This window comes from Heterodontus francisci, chromosome 36 (assembly GCF_036365525.1).
Source record: "Heterodontus francisci isolate sHetFra1 chromosome 36, sHetFra1.hap1, whole genome shotgun sequence".
NCBI classification, from domain to species: domain Eukaryota; kingdom Metazoa; phylum Chordata; class Chondrichthyes; order Heterodontiformes; family Heterodontidae; genus Heterodontus; species Heterodontus francisci.
Window position 1 is genome coordinate 7209941 of NC_090406.1, and position 21441 is coordinate 7231381.

At 45.4% G+C, this 21441-nt stretch overlaps 1 protein-coding gene across 5 annotated transcripts in view; it reads right to left on the reverse strand.

Moving 5' to 3' along the window:
- The window catches only part of borcs8 (BLOC-1 related complex subunit 8), a 49084-nt gene extending 39151 nt beyond the window's left edge, over nucleotides 1–9933 (reverse strand). For 2 of the 5 annotated variants that reach the window (XR_010969515.1, XR_010969516.1), the window contains exons 1-5: nucleotides 9873–9933; nucleotides 6824–6936; nucleotides 5700–5764; nucleotides 4048–4155; nucleotides 704–789 (exon numbers count right to left, since the gene is read on the reverse strand). Coding sequence is in view for 1 of the 5 variants with exons in the window: in XM_068016072.1 (XP_067872173.1) it covers nucleotides 704–731; nucleotides 4048–4155; nucleotides 5700–5764; nucleotides 6824–6936; nucleotides 9873–9909 (351 nt within the window). In the remaining 4 variants the exon portion in view is untranslated. The remainder of the gene's footprint in view (nucleotides 1–703; nucleotides 790–4047; nucleotides 4156–5699; nucleotides 5765–6823; nucleotides 6937–9872) is intronic. The other 3 variants (XR_010969517.1, XM_068016072.1, XR_010969518.1) reach the window with 3 other exon arrangements.
- Between the last annotated feature and the right edge of the window lie 11508 nt (nucleotides 9934–21441).

A 21441-nucleotide genomic window follows, 5' to 3' on the forward strand; every position in this document is an offset into this window, starting at 1 on the left:
GCATATGTCCCAAAGACTAGCGGATCATATCAAACAACATGTCCCTTCCACTGTTCACAATGATCGAGGTACAGGTCGTACCCAAGCAGCCCCTGCTTGCAATACTCAAAACGCAGTGTCTAACATGAGATGTGATTCCATGATTGAACAACATTTGCTAAATAATCAGTGTGCTCAGAATTACACTGACAACCAATTTAAGATTGTCAGTTGGGCTCGCAGTGTGGCGCATTTGCATGTACTGGAAGCTACATATATTAATATACAGGGCCCTGTTCTTTGCAGACAGAAAGAATATGTATAAATATTGCACCTGTTTCAGCTAAACAAAATAAGTGACAGCCATTCGCTGGTTCATTCCTCAGGGCAATGCCTTGACCAGAGTCAAGCTGCCTGGTTTAAATTTCAAACAATGCTTAACAGTTAACTGTCAATCACCATAAACTGGTGCATTCTCCATGGCAACGCCTCTACCAATCAGAGTTCACTTGCCAACCAATCAGCACTCTCTTCTCATACAGTATAAAGTTGTTGCTTTCCCTTACATTGGTATTCTTGTGGATTGTCCTGATGAGTGCAAGACAAAAAGTTTCGACATGTCTCAATTTTCAGCAATATTCAAGACCGAACTGTACTCGAGGCTGCGTAGACCTCAAACCTGGCACTAGATTTTGGTTGTTCTCCCGATTTCAGCAATACTAACCTGGAAAGGGAGGGGTGCACGCTTGGCTCTGCACTCAGGAAGAAGAGAAGGAGGGAGGTTCAGGAACTGCCTGTGTAACAATGGAACTGTAACAGACACTCACATCACTAAAGCTGCATGCAGCGACGGGTAAATAAAAAATAAAATGGAAATGCAACATAAACAATGGAGTACTGAGGGTGCATTTTAACATTGTGCATTTCAAATTCTGTTAACCCTTCAGATTCTGGTAATCTAATCAGCCCACAAATGCTTGGGGTCGAGATAGATTTTTTTTTTAGGAAAATAACATTGTGATACACTTTGAGTAATTTGAGACATAAAGCGCACTGAACGTAGCATGCTTGGGAAGAAAAAGGTGATTCTGCACCTATGGTTCCGAAGCTCTCCACCACCGGGGGTTTTCCTTGTCTCATGTCAAAATAGGCATACGAAATAGGAATAGGTGTTGGCCATTTGTCCCCACGAGCCATTCAATAAGATCATGGCTGATCTTCTACGCCAACTCCGCTTTCCCACTCGATCCCCATGTCTCTCAATTCCCTTCATATCTGAAAATCTATCGATCTGTCTTGAATATATTCAATGACTGAGCAACCACAGCCCTCTGGGGTGGAGAATTCCAAAGATTCATGATCCTCTGAGTGAAGAAATTTCACCTCATCCTGGTCCTAAATGATCGACCCCTTATCCTGAGACTATGACCCCCCGCCCTAGTTCTAGACTCTCAAGCTAAGGGGACCACCCTCTCAACATCTACCCTGTCAAGTACTCTTAAGAATATTATACATTTCAATACAATCACCTTTCATTCTTCTCCCCTCCAGAAAACATAGGCCCATTCTACCCAATCTCATGAGATTGATTGCCATGATTAATAACTCCATTATTGTCAGCCAGAATTTCTGCCTCTCATCGCTATTTGGTGACCTTCTGCTGCAAAGTGCATGTGAACAGAGAGGACAGGCTGGTGCTCCAGTGTGATGCTGCGCACCACCCCCCACCCCCAACTACCGAATAACCTGCTGACACTCCCTAGCAAGGCTCACTGATAAAGAACAGCTGCTTGTAGTGAGGTGTTGGTGACAGGGCAGTTCCCACGGAACAGGACCCCAGCAAAAGAGGGCTTGTTCAGATTAGGTTGGGCGATGGTGTTGGGCGGAGGAAGAGAACGTAAGTATGGGTTGCTTGACACAATCCAATGGTCTCAGCACAAAGAAGGGCATATTGAGGTTTCCCAGCCACACCCTCCAGCCCAACTAAATAATTTGATGCAGGACTGAGGCTGATAGAAGTACAGGACACAGGAAGAGGTGTAAAGGGGAAGACAGAGACACAATTTAAAAAGGATGTCACTTTGTCATAATAGACACTCAGTACTCACAGAACTAAAAACAGCTACAAAGAAAATATTTCAACTTAAAACATCAAACTAAACAGTTCCCCCAGGGGGTTTCATTAAATCAGCACTTCACCGCCATTATCTAGGTAGTGTATTTCTCTCTATCTTATTAAAAATCTAATGTAGGGTGCACACTTGCCATCAAGAAAACTCATTTTCTGTTGTCGAAAGGCATGACCAAAAATAAGAGCCAAGTATCATTGTAAATTGCTGTCAACATTTCCCATTCAATTTTCCTGTGTCAACTGTCACACTTTACTTGCAGGCTCTGCCCACTAATTGACATTGAAGCATTTTTTTTGCAGAACCATATAAAAGGTTATATCGTCAATTGACTGTAGACAACACTGAGCAACTTACGAGCATGTTTCTCCAAGGAAAAAATTTGATGTAGCAGCAAGAGATTAACCTCAGCTCTGATGCTCTGTGCTTTACAATTACCTTGCAGACTGCGCCATGCCAGTGCTGGTGCCGCCGTCTGGGTCTCAGGCTGCCGTTGACAGCTCTGATGACAGACTGAGGCTCATAGCTGGGAAGACCCACCTGGTGAACCTTAGCGTGGTTCGTCACTGTGGCCCAGAGGGGAGAATATGTCAAAAGTTCTCGCTGGGTGTGTGGGGTAAGGCAGGGAGCTCAGTATTACCAGTTGCAGCCATTGGGAAATCACGGGCACACCGCCTACAAAATTTCCCCAATGCTTGGATGAGCAGCTGGTTCCAAAAAATACCCAATGTGCATTTTAATGCAATTCTACAATTTTAAAAAAAATGCGCACTGGGGATGGGAAGAAAAGTTATGAGTGAGGGAAAATCCTAGTGCCGTCAGCCTCTCTGCCACACCACATCTTTGATGGTAGCATTGATGCTGCTGACACAAAGCGGATGTGATGCATGGAGAAAGAAAATTCCTGAATTCTGAAAAGCATTGCTACTCGTTCTGTCTCTGGCGCTCGTCTGATAACACTGCTGAAATCCCGGTATCCGCAAGTTATCCAATTTTGTGTACGCACTGATAAGTGAGACCAACTCTACACGTCACGCAGTGAGTGCCGCATAACAAGGTCATCAAATAAATAATGTTCTGCCTCATGTCTACTCCAATAATCTGCTCACCTCTCCCGCTCCTCTACCTCCATAAGTTTCAGTTCATCCAAAATTCTGATGCTCATCATCCCTGAGGTTAGCTGGCTCCTGTTCCCCTAAAGATGCCTCAAATTAACATTTTGATCCACATCCTCCATGGCCTCTCCCTCTCTCTAACCTCCTCCAGTCCTAGAACCACCCCCCCCTTCACAAACCCTCCATTCCTCTGATTCAGACCACTTGTACTTACCCCACTTCCTTCTCCCTGGCATTGGTGGCAATGCCTTCAGCTGCCTAGGCCCTATGCGCCTTTCTTTCAAGGCCTTCCTTAACACCCATTTCGGTGGTATATGTGGGCATATATACATCCTCCTTTGGCTCTGACAATTTGTTTTTTTTCTAGTTACACCTCTCTGAAGCAGCTCGGGACATTTTGCTGTGTTAAATTTGCAAATAACAAATTGCTGTTGCTATCTTATTTTTGGCTATGCCTGCCAACGCATACCGTTATAAATTGCTATGTCAACATTTCCCATTAAATTTTCCTATGTCACCTGTCACACTGTAGTTGCAAGCTCTGACCACTAAATGGCACTGTGAAGAGACCTTCCCTCCAACAACACCACCACCACCCCTCCCCCCAAGTTGTCAAGTCCTTTTAATCAGGTCAGCCAGTTTAGTCTAATGTAAATTTTAACCTCACCTCAATAAAATAACGCTCCATGACTAGCCAGCGCTGATGTGCTGCTTTGAATGATTCCCCCAATACACACCCAAGCTGACAGCGGAATGATCAAAATTAAATGATGGAGGCTGGAAACAATGGGCACACCAAGCAGAACCCATGACCCTCACAGTACCTGCGGCTCTGCAGAGAGCTCATCTGGTCCTTGATGCTGATGGCTCGTCGGAGTAGCCCTTCGATGTTCTTAAAGTAGGCGCCGCTGTTGGACATGCTTTTCACCGCACTATAGAGGGAGTGGGGGAGGGAGAAAAACAAAAAGAGGCAGAATTAATCCCTTCTGGTTAGGTGCTTAGTCAGTAGCACTCTTGCCTTGGAATCAGAAGGTTGTGGGTTCAAGTCCACACTCCAGAAACCTGAGCACATAATCCAGACTGACATTCCCCGTGCAGTACTGAGACAGTGCTGCACTGTCAGAGGTGTCGTCTTTTAGATGTAACATGAAACCAAGGTTCTGTCTGCCCCTCTCAGGTGGTAAAAGATCCCACAGCACAATGCAAACAGCAGAGGATTTCTCTCCAGTGTCCTGTACAATACTTATCCTTCAACCAACACCTGTAAAAAGTTCACGTTACTGTTCAAGGTTAAGGTTACTTAGCTGTGTGCAAATTGGCTGCTGCATGTTCTACATTACAACAGTGACTATACTTCAGAAAAAGTACTATTTTGGCTGTAAAGTGCTTTGTGAAAAGGTGCTATATGTGAAATGCATGTTTTCTTTTCTGTTTTTAAAATGGTTATATTTCTCCAACTGAAGAATTCCACTTCAGTCGGACTCGGACCCTGACTGGTGGGAGGAAAGCCTCCTCTGTTTGTTGGCCACAAGGCTGCTGCTGTGTTAAGTGAGTTTGGGTAGTCTCAACTGAGCTCCCAGGGGACATGGACCAATAGTGCAAAACTGGCACCAACGGTCAATGTCACTCAAAGGGAGACCATGGGACAGGAGAGCTGGTGTGGGATATGGAAAAATGCCACAATGGTGTAATTCAGAAACATATTGTTGACAGCTTTACTCTGTATCCAACCCGTGCTGCACCTGCCCTCGGAGCTTTTCATAGGACAGTGTTGAAGGAGCTTTACTCTGTTTGTAACACATGCTGTGCCTGCCCTAGGAGCGCTTGATGCAACAGTGTAGAGAGAGCTTTACTCTGTACTTAACCTGTGCGACATCTACCCTAGAGTGTTGAATGGGGCAGTGTAGAGGAAGCTTTATTTTGTATCTAATCAGTGCTGGAGCTGAAATGAGAGCGCTTGATTCTGAGATTATATGCCCAAACTGGGCAAATGTTCCATCACCCAGCACTAACATCCCTCAGCTTGATGAACACAAGAGTAAAGATATCTGTTCACAGTACAGTCTCTGTATGTGGCTTGATTGAAGGGTGTTATAGCATTTCTCCCTTCCTCCCTTGAAGGCAGTGCCCTCTGCTGGAGTACAGGTTCCACAGACTTGGGCAGCACACCAATACAACAGCTAGGCACGCAAGTCAAACCCAGTCAGTGAGCGCTGGCTGGCTATTCAACAATGGGAGCTTCACAGGCCAGCATAACGCTGCTTTTATCCGCTGCCTGAACATGCATGACATCTGGAGGCGGAATCCTGCCTTATTAGGAACCCAGATCAATTATAGCATCTCCTACTGTCAAGCCCACTGCAGTCAGCTTACGTAGCACAGAGCAGGATTGAAGCAGGCACCTTGCTCTCAGTACCTTTCACTCGTCACATATTTAAAACATTCCTTCAACTTCTCTCTCCGAGGAGAAGCTCACCTGCAGGCGTATTCAACAGTATATATCGCACCTTGGCACTGTTCCTCCACTCCTTGCATGTCTGTCTGCAGAGGAAACAAAAGGCGGTGAATCTAACAGACTGAGTCCACTGATTAAACAGATAGCAATTTATTTTCAGGATGAGGGATCCTCCCTTCACAAAGCTAATCTGAGCAGAACCGTCTCAGTAAAGCACTGGGACTCCCCAGGCCTGTAAATCAGTCCCATCTACACCGTGGGACAGTTTCCATGGGACTGGTACCCTCGTACCAACACAAAAAAATTCTGTATGTGCATGTGACTGTGTGAGGGCAGTTACCCACAAATGACTGCGTTACTTCCATGGGTGATTGTGGAAGTGCTGCTTCTTTTGCAAATGACTGAGAGCGCGCTGTTACCTGCATGCGATTGTGAGTGCTCATGTGTGACTGTGCAAAACTGTGTGTTTGCTGCGTAAATGTGCTTTTACACACCCGGATTGCAGCCAACACTAGTTGTGCCTCCCTGGTGTAAGCATGCCAACCGTCAGCAAACTGACAGCAAAGGTGAACTGGTGAAAGGGGAAGAAAACATCACCTCACCCATTATTGTCCATTTCCCCAGTCACTAATGTGAGGCGAGGAGGTGGGAAATCCGCAGGGTGAACATCCATACAGCAGGAGAAAGTGAGGTGATCACTCATGGCTCAGTGGGTAAATGCTGCTGTGTGGCACAAAGCTGGAAATCTCGACTTCAACCTGTGTCAATCTGGCTGATCCTGGCCAGGGGTAACACCAGGGACAATGGGACTGGGTTTTCATGCCTTTGAGGTAACAAAAGTTGGGGGAGGAAAATTTTTTAAAAAGCTTGCTCGTGATTACTGCTCAGGATGTCCTGCTGTAAAGCTCGCAATTGTGTAGCGCAGGGTCAGCCACGATGGCTCCTGCAGTCAAACAGCTTTGTCGGCCTCAAATACCTTGTATTGCCAAAGAGGAGGTGGAGGGGAGGAAGAGGAGGAAGGCAGGGAGGATGGGCAGATCTGACTGGATATTTCCTGTCAGTAGTGAACAATGAGAATGACACAATTGGAGCAGATATAATTGAATTGTAAGCCAACAATTTCCCAGCACTCACCCTCTCCTTACCTTGTGCTGCACCAGCTCCGGGAGGGATCGGCGCACATGCTCCTGCAGTCGGTACAGAGCCACTGATGGCTCATTGGCTAAGAAGTACATACTTTCCGTGAATTTATCTGTAACTGGATGAGAGGCCAGGAGTTAGACCATGTGTGACTCACAAGGCTGGCCCTCTCTCAGATAGCTAACGTTGCATGATTTATCCCCTGCAGTTTCGCCAGATAACAACTTGTATTTATACAGCACCATTAACATAGTAAAAGATACCAAGGTGTTTTGGTTAAGCAACATCTTGATTTTAAAATTCTCATCCTTGTTTTCAAATCTCTCCAAGGCCTATCTGTAATCTCCTCCAGGCCCAGAACTCTCCGAGATATCTGCGCTACTCCAATTCTGGCCTCTTGAGCATTCCCGATTTTAATTACACAGTGGCTAGCACCGCCGCCTCACAGCTCCAGCGACCCGGGTTTGGTTCTGGGTACTGCTGTGCGGAGTTTGCAAGTTGCCCCTGTGACTTCGTGGGTTTCTGCCGGGTGCTCCAGTTTCCTCCCACAGCCAAAGACTTGCAGGGTAATAGGTAAATTGGCCATTGTAAATTGCCCCTAGTGTAGGTGGGAGAATGGTGGGGATGTGGCAGGGATTAATGTAGGATTAGTATAAATGGGTGGTTGTTGGTCGGCACAGACTCAGTGGGCCAAAGGGCCTGTTTCAGTGCTGTATCTCTCTATGACCATTCCATAGGCCCACTGTGCTGTCAACTTCCCAGGCCCCAAGCTCTGAAGTTCCCTCCCCAAACCTCTCCACCTCTCTCTCTCGCTCTTTCTCTCTCTCTCGTCCTTTAAGACGCTCCTTAAAACCTATGTCTTTGACGAGTTTTCAGTTACCTGTCCTAATATCGCCTTATGAGTCTTGGTGTCAAATTTTGTTTGATAGCGTTCCTGTGAAGCACCTTGGGATGTTTTATTACATTAAAGGCGTTATATAAATACAAGTTGTTGTGTTGCTGTATCTACCTACATAAGTGACTGCACTTCCAAATTAACTCAGTGGGTGTAAAGTGCTTTGTGAGGTTCTATGGCAAGTGTTCTTTAACTTCCATTTAAAACTACCTATTGGAAAGCAGGACACAATTCAATCACTTTAGCAATACTTTCACTGACATTCTATAAAAACAGAGACAAAACATATTAAAATCAGCATAGCAGACCTCTTCAAATATATTTTTTGTTTAAAAGATATTTTTAACATCGCCCTCCCTTCCTCTGAGCATCGATGCTAAACTACAGCCCCGTGATCAAGGGTTTAACGCCCCATGTTAATTCAAATTCATTTTTCTGGCATGAATCAGAATATCCTCCGGGTGCTCCGGTTTCCTCCCACAGCCAAAAAGACTTGCTGGTTGATAGGTAAATTGGCCATTATAAATTGTCACTAGTATAGGTAGGTGGTAGGGGAATATAGGGACAGGTGAGGATGTGGTAGGAATATGGGATTAGTGTAGGATTAGTATAAATGGGTGGTTAATGGTCGGCACAGACTCGGTGGGCCGAAGGGCCTGTTTCAGTGCTGTATCTCTAAAAAAAAAAATGAGAGCAGCAGCAACATAAATAAAATGGCTGGGGAATAAACAAATATCCAACTGCGCAGATAAGTAGAACTAAGCAGCTTTGAATTGAGAGCAGACTGTATCAGCCAATTTTAGCAGAGGAGGAGGCCACTCAGCCCATCTCTTTCTTTGTCTCCCCTTACCTCCGACCTCTGACACTGAACTCTCTCTCCCGAGGGATTGCCACATTCCTGGAGGTTTCATCATTTGACCTCCCGCCTCCAACCACCCAACCCAGTCAAACAGCATTTTGCTTTTCTCCCCCTCTCTCCAATATATTTTTAAAGAAAAACAAAGACAGACTTGCATTTCTATAGCACCTTTCAGGACCTCAGGACATCCCAAAGCACTTTGCAGCCAATGAAACACTTTTGTAGTGCGGTCACTGTTGGAGTACAGGAAACACAGCAGTCAATTTCCGCACAGCAAGCTCCCACAGACAGCAATGTGATAATGATATTCCCAGTGCTGCACTGTCAGTAGGTGCTGTTTGAACAAGACATTAAACCGAGGTCCCGCCTGCCCTCTCAGGTGGACGTAAAAGATCCCATGGCAGTATTACAAAGAAAAACTCTGTGTCCTGGCCAATATTTATCCTTCGGTGCCATCATTAAAACAGATTATCGGGCCATTTATCACATTGCTGTTTGTTGGATCTTGCTGTGCACATGTTAACTGCCACATTTTCTACATTAGTGAATACACTTCAAAAAAATACTTCATTGTTTTGGGACGCCTTGAGGATGTGAAAAGCGCGAAAGAAATCCCAAAGCCCGTCCACCATCTACAAGGTACAAGTCAGGAGCGTGACAGAATACTCTCCACTTGCCTGGATGGGTGCGGCTCCACCAACACTCAAGAAGCTCGACACCATCCAAGACAAAGCAGCCCGCTTGATTGTCATCCTATCCACAAACATTCACTCCCTCCACCACCGACGCACAGTGGCAGCAGTGTGTACCATCTACAAGATGCATTGCAGCAATGCACTTCAACAGCACCTTCCAAACCCTCGATCTCTATCACCTAGAAGGATAAGGGCACAGATGCTTGTTAACGCCACCACCTACAAGTTCCCCTCCAAGCCACACACCATCCTGATTTGGAACTATATCGCCGTTCCTTCACAGTCGCTGGGTCAAAATCCTGGAACTCCCTTCCTAACAGCACTGTGGGTGTACCTGCCCTACATGGACTGCAGCGGTTCAAGAAGGCAGCTCACCACCACCTTCACAAGGGCAATTAGGGACAGACCATAAATGCTGGCCTAGTCAGCTACACCCACATCCCATGAAAGAATAAAAAATGCAAGTTCTTTCCTTTTTAATCTGTCTTCTTGTAGCTAATTCTTTCAATTCCCATTTCCAGCCCCTTTGATTCTGACTTTAGCTGCTTGCAGTTCCTGCTGAGGGTTTTCTTTTGGGTGTAAAAATGCACAATTGAACCTCTCACCCTTCTTAACTTTCAGGTGCATCTCCTGTTCCTCCATCTTCAATCTGCAGCCACTTCCTGCCCAGCCACAGGAAGTGCTCACCCGTCCCACCTTCCCTCCAGACAACCAACACCATCAACAACAGTTCCGCTCTCTTACCCTATCCCACTCTAAGTGGCTCTATAATCTTCTTTAACTTATTTAATTTAATAAGCCACTTTATGGTTTTTTTTGGTGGAGGTTTTTAATAACTTCTCCTTGTGTTATGAAACGGAATTGAACTCAAAACTCATTACTGTGGTACCTTTCTGTTCTATCTAGCACAACTAGGGATTGACAATCTTCCAGGATTGTCCAGCAGTCTCCAGGAATTAAATACTAATCTCCAGGACACACTTAAGAAAAAAATTAAAGCTGCATTTAAAAAAATCGTTTGCGTTTTGAAAAATATTTCTTTGAACACTTTTATTTATTAGTTATAAAAGTATTGGAGTAGGGAGGAGTAAATAGACTGTTTGACTTCTTTCTTTCTTTTGGGCCTCCTTATCTCGGGAGACAATGGATACGCGCCTGGAGGTGGTCAGTGGTTTGTGAAGCAGCGCCTGGAGTGGCTATAAAGGCCAATTCTGGAGTGACAGGCTCTTCCACAGGTGCTGCAGAGAAATTTGTTTGTCGGGGCTGTTGCACAGTTGGTTCTCCCCTTGCGCCTCTGTCTTTTTCCCTGCCAACTACTAAGTCTCTTCGACTCGCCACAATTTAACCCTGTCTTTATGGCTGCCCGCCAGCTCTGGCGAATGCTGGCAACTGACTCCCACGACTTGTGATCAATGTCACACGATTTCATGTCGCGTTTGCAGACGTCTTTATAGCGGAGACATGGACGGCCGGTGAGTCTGATACCAGTGGCGAGCTCGCTGTACAATGTGTCTTTGGGGATCCTGCCATCTTCCATGCGGCTCACATGGCCAAGCCATCTCAAGCGCCGCTGACTCAGTAGTGTGTATAAGCTGGGGGTGTTGGCCGCTTCAAGGACTTCTGTGTTGGAGATATAGTCCTGCCACCTGATGCCAAGTATTCTCCGAAGGCAGCGAAGATGGAATGAATTGAGACGTCGCTCTTGGCTGGCATACGTTGTCCAGGCCTCGCTGCCGTAGAGCAAGGTACTGAGGACACAGGCCTGATACACTCGGACTTTTGTGTTCCGTGTCAGTGCGCCATTTTCCCACACTCTCTTGGCCAGTCTGGACATAGCAGTGGAAGCCTTACCCATGACTGTTTGACTAACAGTCAAGAATCATCCAAACAGGTAATGAAGAGTCTGTTCGGTTTCCAATTGGCCGGTGGGGAAAAGGCAGGGCACTGCCATGATGCCCATGTTGGGCGACCAATGATCGGGGGTGGGGGGGGTGGTGCGCAGGGCAGTTAATGACGGAAGGTGATTAAAGCTCCAACCAGTGATAGCAACCTTGCCAGTGCCTCACCTTTCACCTGAGAGTCAGCACACTGTGTGTTAGTCAGCTATTTGACTACAGGCAGCATCATATACAAGCATAATCCTGTTCTCACTCAATTTCCATACAAAGAGAGGCTGCTAATGCTGTGCCCATGTTGAAGTTACAACAATAATTTGCATTTATATAGCACCTATACACAGAAGAACCTCCCAAGGTGCTTCACAGAAGGCTAATCAAAAATATGAACTCCTAAGCAAAGGAGATATTAAGAGAAACGACCAAAACGTTGAGATTTTAAGGAGGGGCTTGAAGTGGAGGAGGAGTTTTGGGCGGAAATTGTAGAGTATGGAGCCTAGACAGCTGAAAGCATAGCCGCCAATGATGGGCTAAAGGGAGGGTAGGGGGGCATGCGCAAGAGGCTAGAATCAGGCTTTAAAGCGGTTGATCTGATTGAATGGTGGAAATAGCTCAAGGGGCTGAATGGCCTCCTGATTCTGAGTAGTGCTGGAGGAGGTTACAGAGATAGGGAAGGACAATCCCTTACTGAGGAAGTCCAGAACAAGGGGACATAATCTTAAAATTAGATCTAGGCCATTCGGGAGGGAAATCAGGAACTACTCTTTCATGCAGGGGGCAGCAGAAATCTAGAACTCACTCGCCCCAAAAGGCTGTGGTTGTTGGAGGTCAATTGCAATTTTCAGGACTAAGATGATGAAATTTTGTTGGGTAAGGTTATCAAGGGATGTGGAGCAAAGGTGGATAAATGGAGGTACAGATCAGCCACAATCTAACTGAATGACAGAACAGACTCGAGGGGCTGAATGGCCTCCTGTTCCTTTGTCATTGGAATTGTACATCAAATAAAGGCTGGTGCCACACTCGTCTATTAAAAGGGCACTGCTTGGCACAGAATAGGAATGTTGCAGGTTGAATCCCTTGTCTGTGCAGTTAATCTATCCAGCACATCTTCTGCATTTGGAAGGGGTAAAACCAGCCTGAGCTTGAGCTTGTAGTTGTTCTCCACTGCCCCTTCCTGGCAAATGAGTATCTGTTTATACATTGAATGAGGATTAATTAGGATTCAACTGCGACAGCCCCCATGGTGGAATAGCATTCTGACACTCATCTCCACAATCACAAATGAGGGCCCCTGCCACCTGTGCGATAGATACCAGAATGAGTCAATTCCTTCTGGCAGCTTCAGCCTCAATCCATGCTGAGATAGCTGATCTCCTCTGGGAGGCAGCACTTAAACAATCAGTCAGGGTTCTCACTTTACCAGTGACTCCTGCCTGATACCACAGATGACACAAAACTCGGATGTATTATAAAGAGTGAGGAGGATGGTGATCGACTTCAAGAGGATATAGACAGGCTGGTGGATTGGGTGATGACATGGCAGATGACATCTAATGCAGAGAAGTGTGAGATAATACATTTTGGTCGGAAGAAAGAGGACAGACTATAAAATGAAGGAAACAATTCTAAAGGGGGTGCAGAAGCAGAGGGACCTGTGGGTATATGCGCACAAATTGAAGGTGGCAGAGCAGGTTGAGGGCAGTTAATAAGACTTAAGGATCCTGGGCTTTATAAATAGGGGCATAGAGTACAAAAGCAAGGAAGTTATGATGAACCTTTACAAAACACTTGGTTCATCCTCAACTGGAGTATTGTGTCTAATTCTGGACCCAGACTTTAGGAAGGATGTGAAGGCTTTAGAGAGGGGGCAGAAAAGATTTACCAGAATGATTCCAGGGAGGAGGAACTTCAGTTATGAGGACAGATTGGAGAAGCTGGGGCTGTTTGCTTTAGAGAAGAGAAGATTGAGAAGAGATTTGATAGAGATGTTCAAAATCATGAGGGTCTGGACAGAGTAGAAAGGGAGTAACTGTTCCCAGTGGTGGAAGGGTTGAGAACCAGAGGACACTGATTTAAGGTGACAGGCAAAAGAACCAGAGGTGATATGAGGAAAAATGTTTTTATGCAGCGAATGGTTAGGATCTGGAATGCACTGCCTGAAAGTGTGGTGGAGACAGATTCAACCTTGGCTTTCAAAAGGAAATTCGATAATTACCCGAAGAGAAAATACTTGCAGGACTACAAGGCAGGAGAGTGGGATAGCTGAGTTGCTTTTGCAGACAGACATGATGGGCCGAATGGTCTCCTTCCAGGCTGTAACTATTCTATGATTCTAAGTGAACATCATGTGAGGGCAGGATCGAGTTTGACTGTGATGCCTTATCTAGTCAAGCTGCTTACTGCCTCAGCTCCCACAGTTGAACAAAGACCATTTGCTCAGGTATTGGTGGACATTCTGGTGAGTGCGGAAACTCTTCCTCCCAAGGAGAGTCAGCCCCTATGGGTGGACCTGTTCCCCAGGGAGAGTCAGCTTCAGAACAGGAATGTGAAAAACAGGAGGGAGCAGCTAATTATGTAAGGTCAGAGAATCAACTCTGCACAAACTGTATACCCCCACCCCCCACAAAGCATGCAACCTCAAAAATCTCAAATGAAATAATGGCTTGTTTTAATGATATAGCTTTCAGAATGTCCTGCCAGGATGATTGAATGAGCCTTGTGTATGAGTAGGCCAGCACTTTGCAACAGGCTTCAGCTGAATATTAATGATACAAAGTGGCAGCTCCTGCCAGTACTGTGCAAGAGCAAGATGCCAGTCTGCCAGCCTTCTGTCTGCATGTCGCTGAAACATATTTTCACAGTACTCATTTATCTTGGGTTTCTTATTATTCTCCCTCCATTTTTCCCCTCCTCTCCTGAAAGCGTTGGCTCATGAGGGGGCACGATTCCTGTTGCAGTACATTATCCCAGGAGCACATCGTGCTGAACCCATCATGTCTTCAGCATGCACATACTTTCCAACAGGGCTCATCAGATATTCAGCAGGAGCAGCAACTTGATCAGACACTTACCATTCACTCCCTCCATCACCGGCACACAGTGGCAGCAGTGTGTACCATCTACAAGATGCACTGCAGCAATTCACCAAGGCTTCTTCAGCTGCACCTCCCAAACCCACACCCTCCACCATTTAGGACAGGGATGGCAAGTGAATGGGAACACCACCACCTCTAATTCCTCCCCAAATCACGCATCATCCTGACTTGGACATACATCGCCGCCGTTCCTTCAACTTCACTCGGTAAAAATCCTTCAATTCCCTACCAAACAGCAGCATGGGAGCACCTTCACCACACAGACTGCAGCGGTTCAAGAAAGCAGCTCACCACCACATTCTCAAGGGGCAACTAGGGATGGGCAATAAATGCTGTCCTTGCCAGTGATGTCCACATCTCCGGAATAATTTTTTTAAAAATGCAGGCAGACCTTTTCCCCCTTCTTTAGCCCTATAACACTCCCCAAGAACTCTGCGTTCCTTCAGCCCTGGGCTGCTCCCTTCACCCTACCATTGGTGACTGCACTTTCAGCTGTTTATGCCCGAAGATTTAGAATTCCACTCTGCTTCTCTCTCCTCCTTAAGATCACCCTTAAAATCTCCTTCTTTGGCTCAGGGTCAGATTTTTGCCTCATTATGCTCCTGTGAAGCACATTGGGACATTTTACTATTAATGGCACTGTGTAAAGGCAGGTTGCTGTTTAAAACTTAATGGGTCTGGAGATTGGCAAAGGGCTGTTCTCATTGGTAGATAAATGCTAAGTTAGAATCATAGAATGATACAGTACAGAAAGAGGCCATTCAGCCCATCGTGCCTATGCCAGCAATCCAATTAGTCCCACTCCCTCTGCTTTTCCCCACAGCCCTTTAAATTTTTCCCCTTTCAAGTATTTATCCAATTCTCTTTTGAAAGTTACTATTGAATCTGCTTCCACCACCCTTTCAGGCAGCGCATTCCAGATCATAACAACTCGCTGTGTAAAAAAAAGTTTCCTCATGTCATCTCTGGTAATATCAGCAACCTGACAGCAAATTAATGGGAACTTTTCACACATAGCCTCCGAGGCAGCATGGTACAAACCTAAGCATCTCAAAAAGACAAAAAGCCTGGACAACTGTCCGCCCACACCACCACCCATCCCAAACCTCAGAGGCACCAAAGAAAACAGCCGCCAACAACACATCCTCATTATCTTGTGCCTGCACTGCATAATAATTGTGCCCCTCACTCCACCTCTAGCCTTTCAAACCAAGCAACAAAGCTGTTCCTAAAGGACATGCACACACACTCATTTAATAAAGAGCGAGCCTTGAATCTAGGCTTGGTTTCTTGCAGCTCCTGCAGTCTCCGACAGACCTACTGGGAACAGATTTTTTTTTTTGCAAACTGTTACTCTCCTGTTTCTGTTAAAGCTTTGCAATCTGTTCTGACATTCAAAATAAAATTACTTATGCTCAACTTGACTTAAAAGGCCATCAACATTCAATGGGGGCCTCTGTTTTAAAATAGAAACATGGACCTGGACTTGCTGCCTTGGCCACAATTGGCGATCTGGGTGCAAATTGCACTCAAAATTGCCTTAACTTTCAGAAGTGTTGAGTAAATAGACTTTGATTTCTGGAAAGTAACTGCTGTAAATTCCACTCCACCTTCGACAAACTGGCTGACACAGTGGTGTCAGTAATGACTTTGTTTTGTTAATTACTTCTCTTGGAATGTGGGCATCACTGGCAAAGCTGGCATGTGTTGCCCATCCCTTACTGCCCTGACTGAATAGCTTGAGATCAGTCATAATATAGACCAGACCAGGTAAGGCCACAGAAGGTGTCCTTCCCTAAAGGACACTCATGAACCATCTAGGTTTTTACATCAATGCCAGAGCTTCACAGCTTCCAGATTATCTTTAAACTGAACTCCAATGGTCAAAAAGCCACGACAGTATCTGAATTCGCGTTTCCTGAATGATTCAGCCAGGCCTCTGCATCACTCGCCCAGGAACATAACTGCTGCGCTACTGTGCATGCTGAGATCTGTTAACTTGGCTTCGAGCAGGAATCAAACCCGGGACATTCCTCCTCTCTATGGCTCAGTTCCATAACACAAGGTGCCATTGTAATTTCTTTTGACGTTGACTTCTTGCATTATTAATGGAGGTGATATCTAGTTTTCCCTGCTATGAGGGTTTTAGTAACCTTTTGTTGGCCAGCAGCAGTTTCATTTGATGCTCAGCAGCTGCTTTGGTACATTGCCTCTCACTGATGTTAATTTATGTGAGGGACACCCTGTACATCAATCGACGTTGGACACAGCAAGGTCATCAAAAATGTCAGCTAGAGATTAACAAAAAAGAAACCTTCAGGATTGCTCGGCTTCCATTTCTCCCCCTTCCATTATAGAACTGAAGATAATACGTTTGATTCTTTGAAGGAAAATGAGTCCAGGCTTGTTCTTGGATGGTTAATTCATTCCACTTGGAAGCGAACCCAACCCAACTTGGATCAACCATTAGCCACCCATGGGCTGTAGACCTGGAAGCACAAACCCCCAAGAGCTAACTTTACATCCCCCCACCCCTCCTGTCAAAGTGTCCAGATTGTTTATTGAAGGAAGAAAGGCAACCAGCAAAGACAAGTTCCAACGTCTTTCCAGCCAGGTTATCCTATTTCCCTTCCCTTTCATTCAGGAGGCTGCTGCTGTACCTTAACCCTTCATTTCCTCTGTCTAACCAGGCCCAGTATCACCATGTGTCCAGTCTTGGTCTGGGCTTCAGGATTTTAAGCAGGTATTTAGAAATTTACAAAATTTAAAATGGACAATGGCAAATTGCCTTTATACAGTACCTATAGTGCAATAAAACATCCTGAGGGACTTCACAGGAACAATATCAAACAAAATTTGACACCCAGCCACATAAGGGAATTTCCAGAAGTTTGGTCAAGGAAGTAGGTTTTAAGAAGCATCAAAAGAGAGTAAGGTTTAGGGAAGGAATTCAAGAGCTTAGGACCGAGTCAGCTGAAAGCACAGCCACCAATGCTGGAACGATTAAAATCAGAGATGCTCAAGAGGCCAGAATTGGAGGAACACAGATATCTTGGAGGATTGTCGGGCTGGAGGAGGTTACAAAGATAGTGAGGGGCAAGGCCATGGAGGGATTTGAAAACAAGGATGAGAATTTTAAAATCGAGCTTCTAATTAACCAGGAACCAATATAGGTCAGCGAGCACAGGGATGCTTGGTGAACAGGACTTGATGCGAGTTAGCATAAGGGTTTTGGATGAGCTCAAGTTTACAGAACATGGGAGGCCGGCCAGGAGTGCGCTGGAACGGTCAAGTCTGTAGGCAACAAAAGCATGAATGAGAGTCTCAGCAGCAGATGAGCTGAGCAGGGGTGGAGACGGGTGATGTTACAGAGTTGGAAGTAGGCTATTTTGGTGATGGGGGTCAGGAAACGATTTGTGAAATTAGTTTATTTTTTTCTCACACACCTTTGTGTCTGACGCGGGTACAGTATTATTCAAACCTCAGAACCTGAGTCCCTGCTCTTCCCTCTGTCCACCTTTGCACCAGGCACAAGCCTTACAGAATATTAAAAGCAACAGAATTAAATATCACATACCTGAATGACACAAATCGCTAGAGATGGGCATGTAGTGAGCTGGAAAGAAATTCTCAGCTGATGCAGAGGGTTGAGGTACAGCCACTGTCTCTGTCTCTTTGGGAGCTAGGAACGTTGTTTAAAAAGTGTTCTCTGGATGTAAGCATCGCTGTCAAGGCCAGCATTTATTGCCCATCCTTGGTTACCCTTGAGAAGGTGGTGTTGAGTCTTGAACCACTGTACTCTGTGGGGTGAAAGTGCTACCACAGTGATATTAGATAAAGGGTTCCAAGATTTTAAACCAGTGATCATGAAGGAACGAAAATGTATTCCAAGTCAGGATAGGATGTGACTTGGAGGTGGTGGCTTCCTATGTACCTGATGCCCTTGTCCTACCAAGTGGTGGAGGTCTCAAGTTTGGGAGGTGCTACTGAAGAAGCTGTGGTGAGTTGCTGCAGTACATCCTGTAGAGAGCATACACTACAGCCATGTTGCACTGGTGGTGGAAGACGTGGGTGTTTTAATGTGGTGGATTTTGCCCATCTGAAAGAGGCCCTTAATTCTGTGCTTTATGGGGAAAGCGTGAGGGAAAAGAAAGTCTTGCATTTCTATATTGCCTTTCACAATCTCAGGATGCCCAAAGTGCTTTATAGCCAATTAAGTACTTTTTGAAGTGTAGTCACTTTTGCAATGTAGGAAACATAGCAGCTAATTTATGCACAGCAAGGTCCCACAAGTAGCAATGAGATAATAATCAGATAATCTGTTTTTAGCAAGGTTCATTTGAGGGATAAATATTGGTCAGGACAAGAGAAAGAACCCCCCTATTCTTCTTCCAAATAGTGCCATAAGGTTTTTACATCCACCCAAGAGGGCAGATGGGCCCTCAACTTAACATATTCGAAAGACGAACTTGGCAGTTTAGCATTCCCTCTGTACTTCACTGTGCACATCATCCTAGCTTTTGTGCTCAAGTCTCCAGAGTGGGGCATAAACCCACCCCCTTCTGACTCAGGGGCAAGAGAGAGCTACTCACTGAGCTACAGCTGAGAAGAGAAAGATGCCATTGCTCAGAACAGGAAAGCAATCAGATAAAGCGACATCTAGGGCTGGAGGCAGGGCAGAGGAGAGCAACATGGCTGAATCCCAGCTGTGTTACCTGGAAAACAACTGAGAGATTTAGGAATACAGATGGTGGGATAGAAAAGGTAAACCTGGAGCAGTATCTTCAGAGGCTACTAAGGCTGCAGGATAGGAGGGCACAGGCTTTGGGATGTGAAGGGCAAGGTTAAGACAAACATCAGTAAATGGGTGACTGATAGCCGATACTGGGGTCCTCAGTGATTGTGGCCAGGAAAAGTGTGCAGGGTTATGGGAAAAGAGCAGGGGAGTGGGACTAATTGAATAGCTCTTCCAAAGAGCTGGCACAGGCACAATGGGCCAAATGGCCTCCTCCTGTGCTGTAAGACTTATTGACACTGGTTGCATTTAAGAAACAGCCAGTGCTGTAATGGGGAGACAGTTGGGTTGTTATTCTGGCAGGGTGAGAAAAAATGGGCTGAAGGGCACCCTTGGCACCCATACCAACCTTGTGAAAGAAAGCACCAAAGTATATTTCATTCACAGTGACCTTTATCATGAGCGAAGGACATATTCATTCTATCCAAAGCAAGCTAACTCCGATGCCAAACCACTGTCGCCAGGTTTATCTTACTGTCTGACAGAGAATCACTGAAGAGCTGGCCTCTGTCCAACTCCCATTTATATTTCAGGACCACTTCACAGGCTTTAAGCCACAGTCTAGATCTTCCACGACTCAGACCATCTCCCCGCCACCCCCACCACAACCCCCACCCCCACCCCACTCACTGTCCATACCCCCTTTCCCCTCTCTCTCCAGACCCCATCCCCCACTCTCTGCCCTGTTGGATGCTGCTTGCCCATTACCATGATGTACTCTGTCGGAGATGCTCCTTATTGGATGGGCGTCCTGTACTGTCCTAGCCTGGAGTGGTTATTCTGATTGGTCGAGCTGAACACAATGGCAAAGCCCTCTCCATACAACATTGTTGGTCTTTCCATGTTACTGAAGTCTGATGTTTTCACCTATGTTGCACCCCATTTCAGCAGATTTTCCTCAAATTTATAAAAAGTACAGAACTAGGTTAAGGTTCACACGCACACTGTGCATATACAAGTATTGAGATCACAAGCCCAACAATGGTGGCTACTGATTTCTTTTATGAATCAAAAATGTAATAAGCCACATCTGCAACCCCAATTAGCCACATGTATGAAATGAGTTATGATAGTCTCAACCCCATGCCTGTGGCACCAAATAATTAGTGCCTAAAAACTTCACATTGATGGCTGGTGTGGGAAATTAACCTGCCACATTAATGCAGTTGAGGGGCATTTTCCCGAGGTTGGGAGGAGAGCTCCTTATTGGGTACATGGTAAATCTTACAAGGCCCACTGCTAACCTAGCACGTCAAATAATCAATGGTTGGGGAAAAAAAACACTCAACAGCTGCTGGTCAGGACACTGCGATGGTGCAGGGCCCTGAAAAATTTACCTGGACACATATTCAGATCTGGGAACATGCGCTGCTGAGATTGGGTCTCATAAAATGCAAAAAATGTTTCATTCAGCAGCATTGAAATTACTTGCCCTGATTCATTCAAATTTTTGGTTAAAAGATTTAAAAATCACTCAACATAATCTATGCTCGACAATAATTGCTCAGGTGTAGGCAGCACTTATAAGCGACCATTCTCCATGCATGAACAATGAATGTCGACAGGCTACTCAACTGTGGGGGCATCACAGCAAAGCTCAAACCTCTAACTACATGATATTCACGAGTGTTTCCAGTGGGAATCACAGGATAGAGATCAGGAGCAGGAGCCACGGCTGATTTTTTTTCCCCTTCCCTTCATCCAGGTGGGTTGAAGCAAATTGTGGTGGCCCAAATCTTGCTTAGTGAATAACTAACTGCGACTTTACGATGCATGGTGTTATTAATACACCAAAGCAGCCAGCAAGTTCAGGCAAAGAATAAATAGGTCAGGAGTTGCGAATCTCCAGAACTTGAAAGTTGATTTATGCTGCTCCTCCATTTGCTTTGCACAAATGGCATTTCACCCTTAACCTCTCCAATATTTTTGAGGTTGCTGCATTTGCAAATTAATTATCCATTAAATTTGCTGCAGAAATTTAGGGCTGAAACTTAGTGCAATGTGATCATTGTTAGTACAATAATAATCAACCTCTCCAGCCCAGAAAAGGAACAATTTAAAGCTGAGTCTCATTGAAGATGGTAAATTCTTACTTGTCCTTTCTGTCTCATTTTTCCTCTTGCTCTTAATCCAATCTTTCTGTACCTCATTTAACTCTGATTTACCCTATTTCCTTCTCCATCCTTCAATCGCATGGGTTAAAGAGACAGACTGTTGGTCCCGTTGTTTACCGAGATCCCAGATACCCCACTACCCTCACGACATCCAGGGCAAAAATTCTTCCAGCTGAATTGTGCAGGAAAAAGTGTAACTAATGGCAGTGTCTGGGTCATTGTTCCCCCTTTTTCTGACGAATGTGCCCCACTCAAAAACAACAGACATCCTA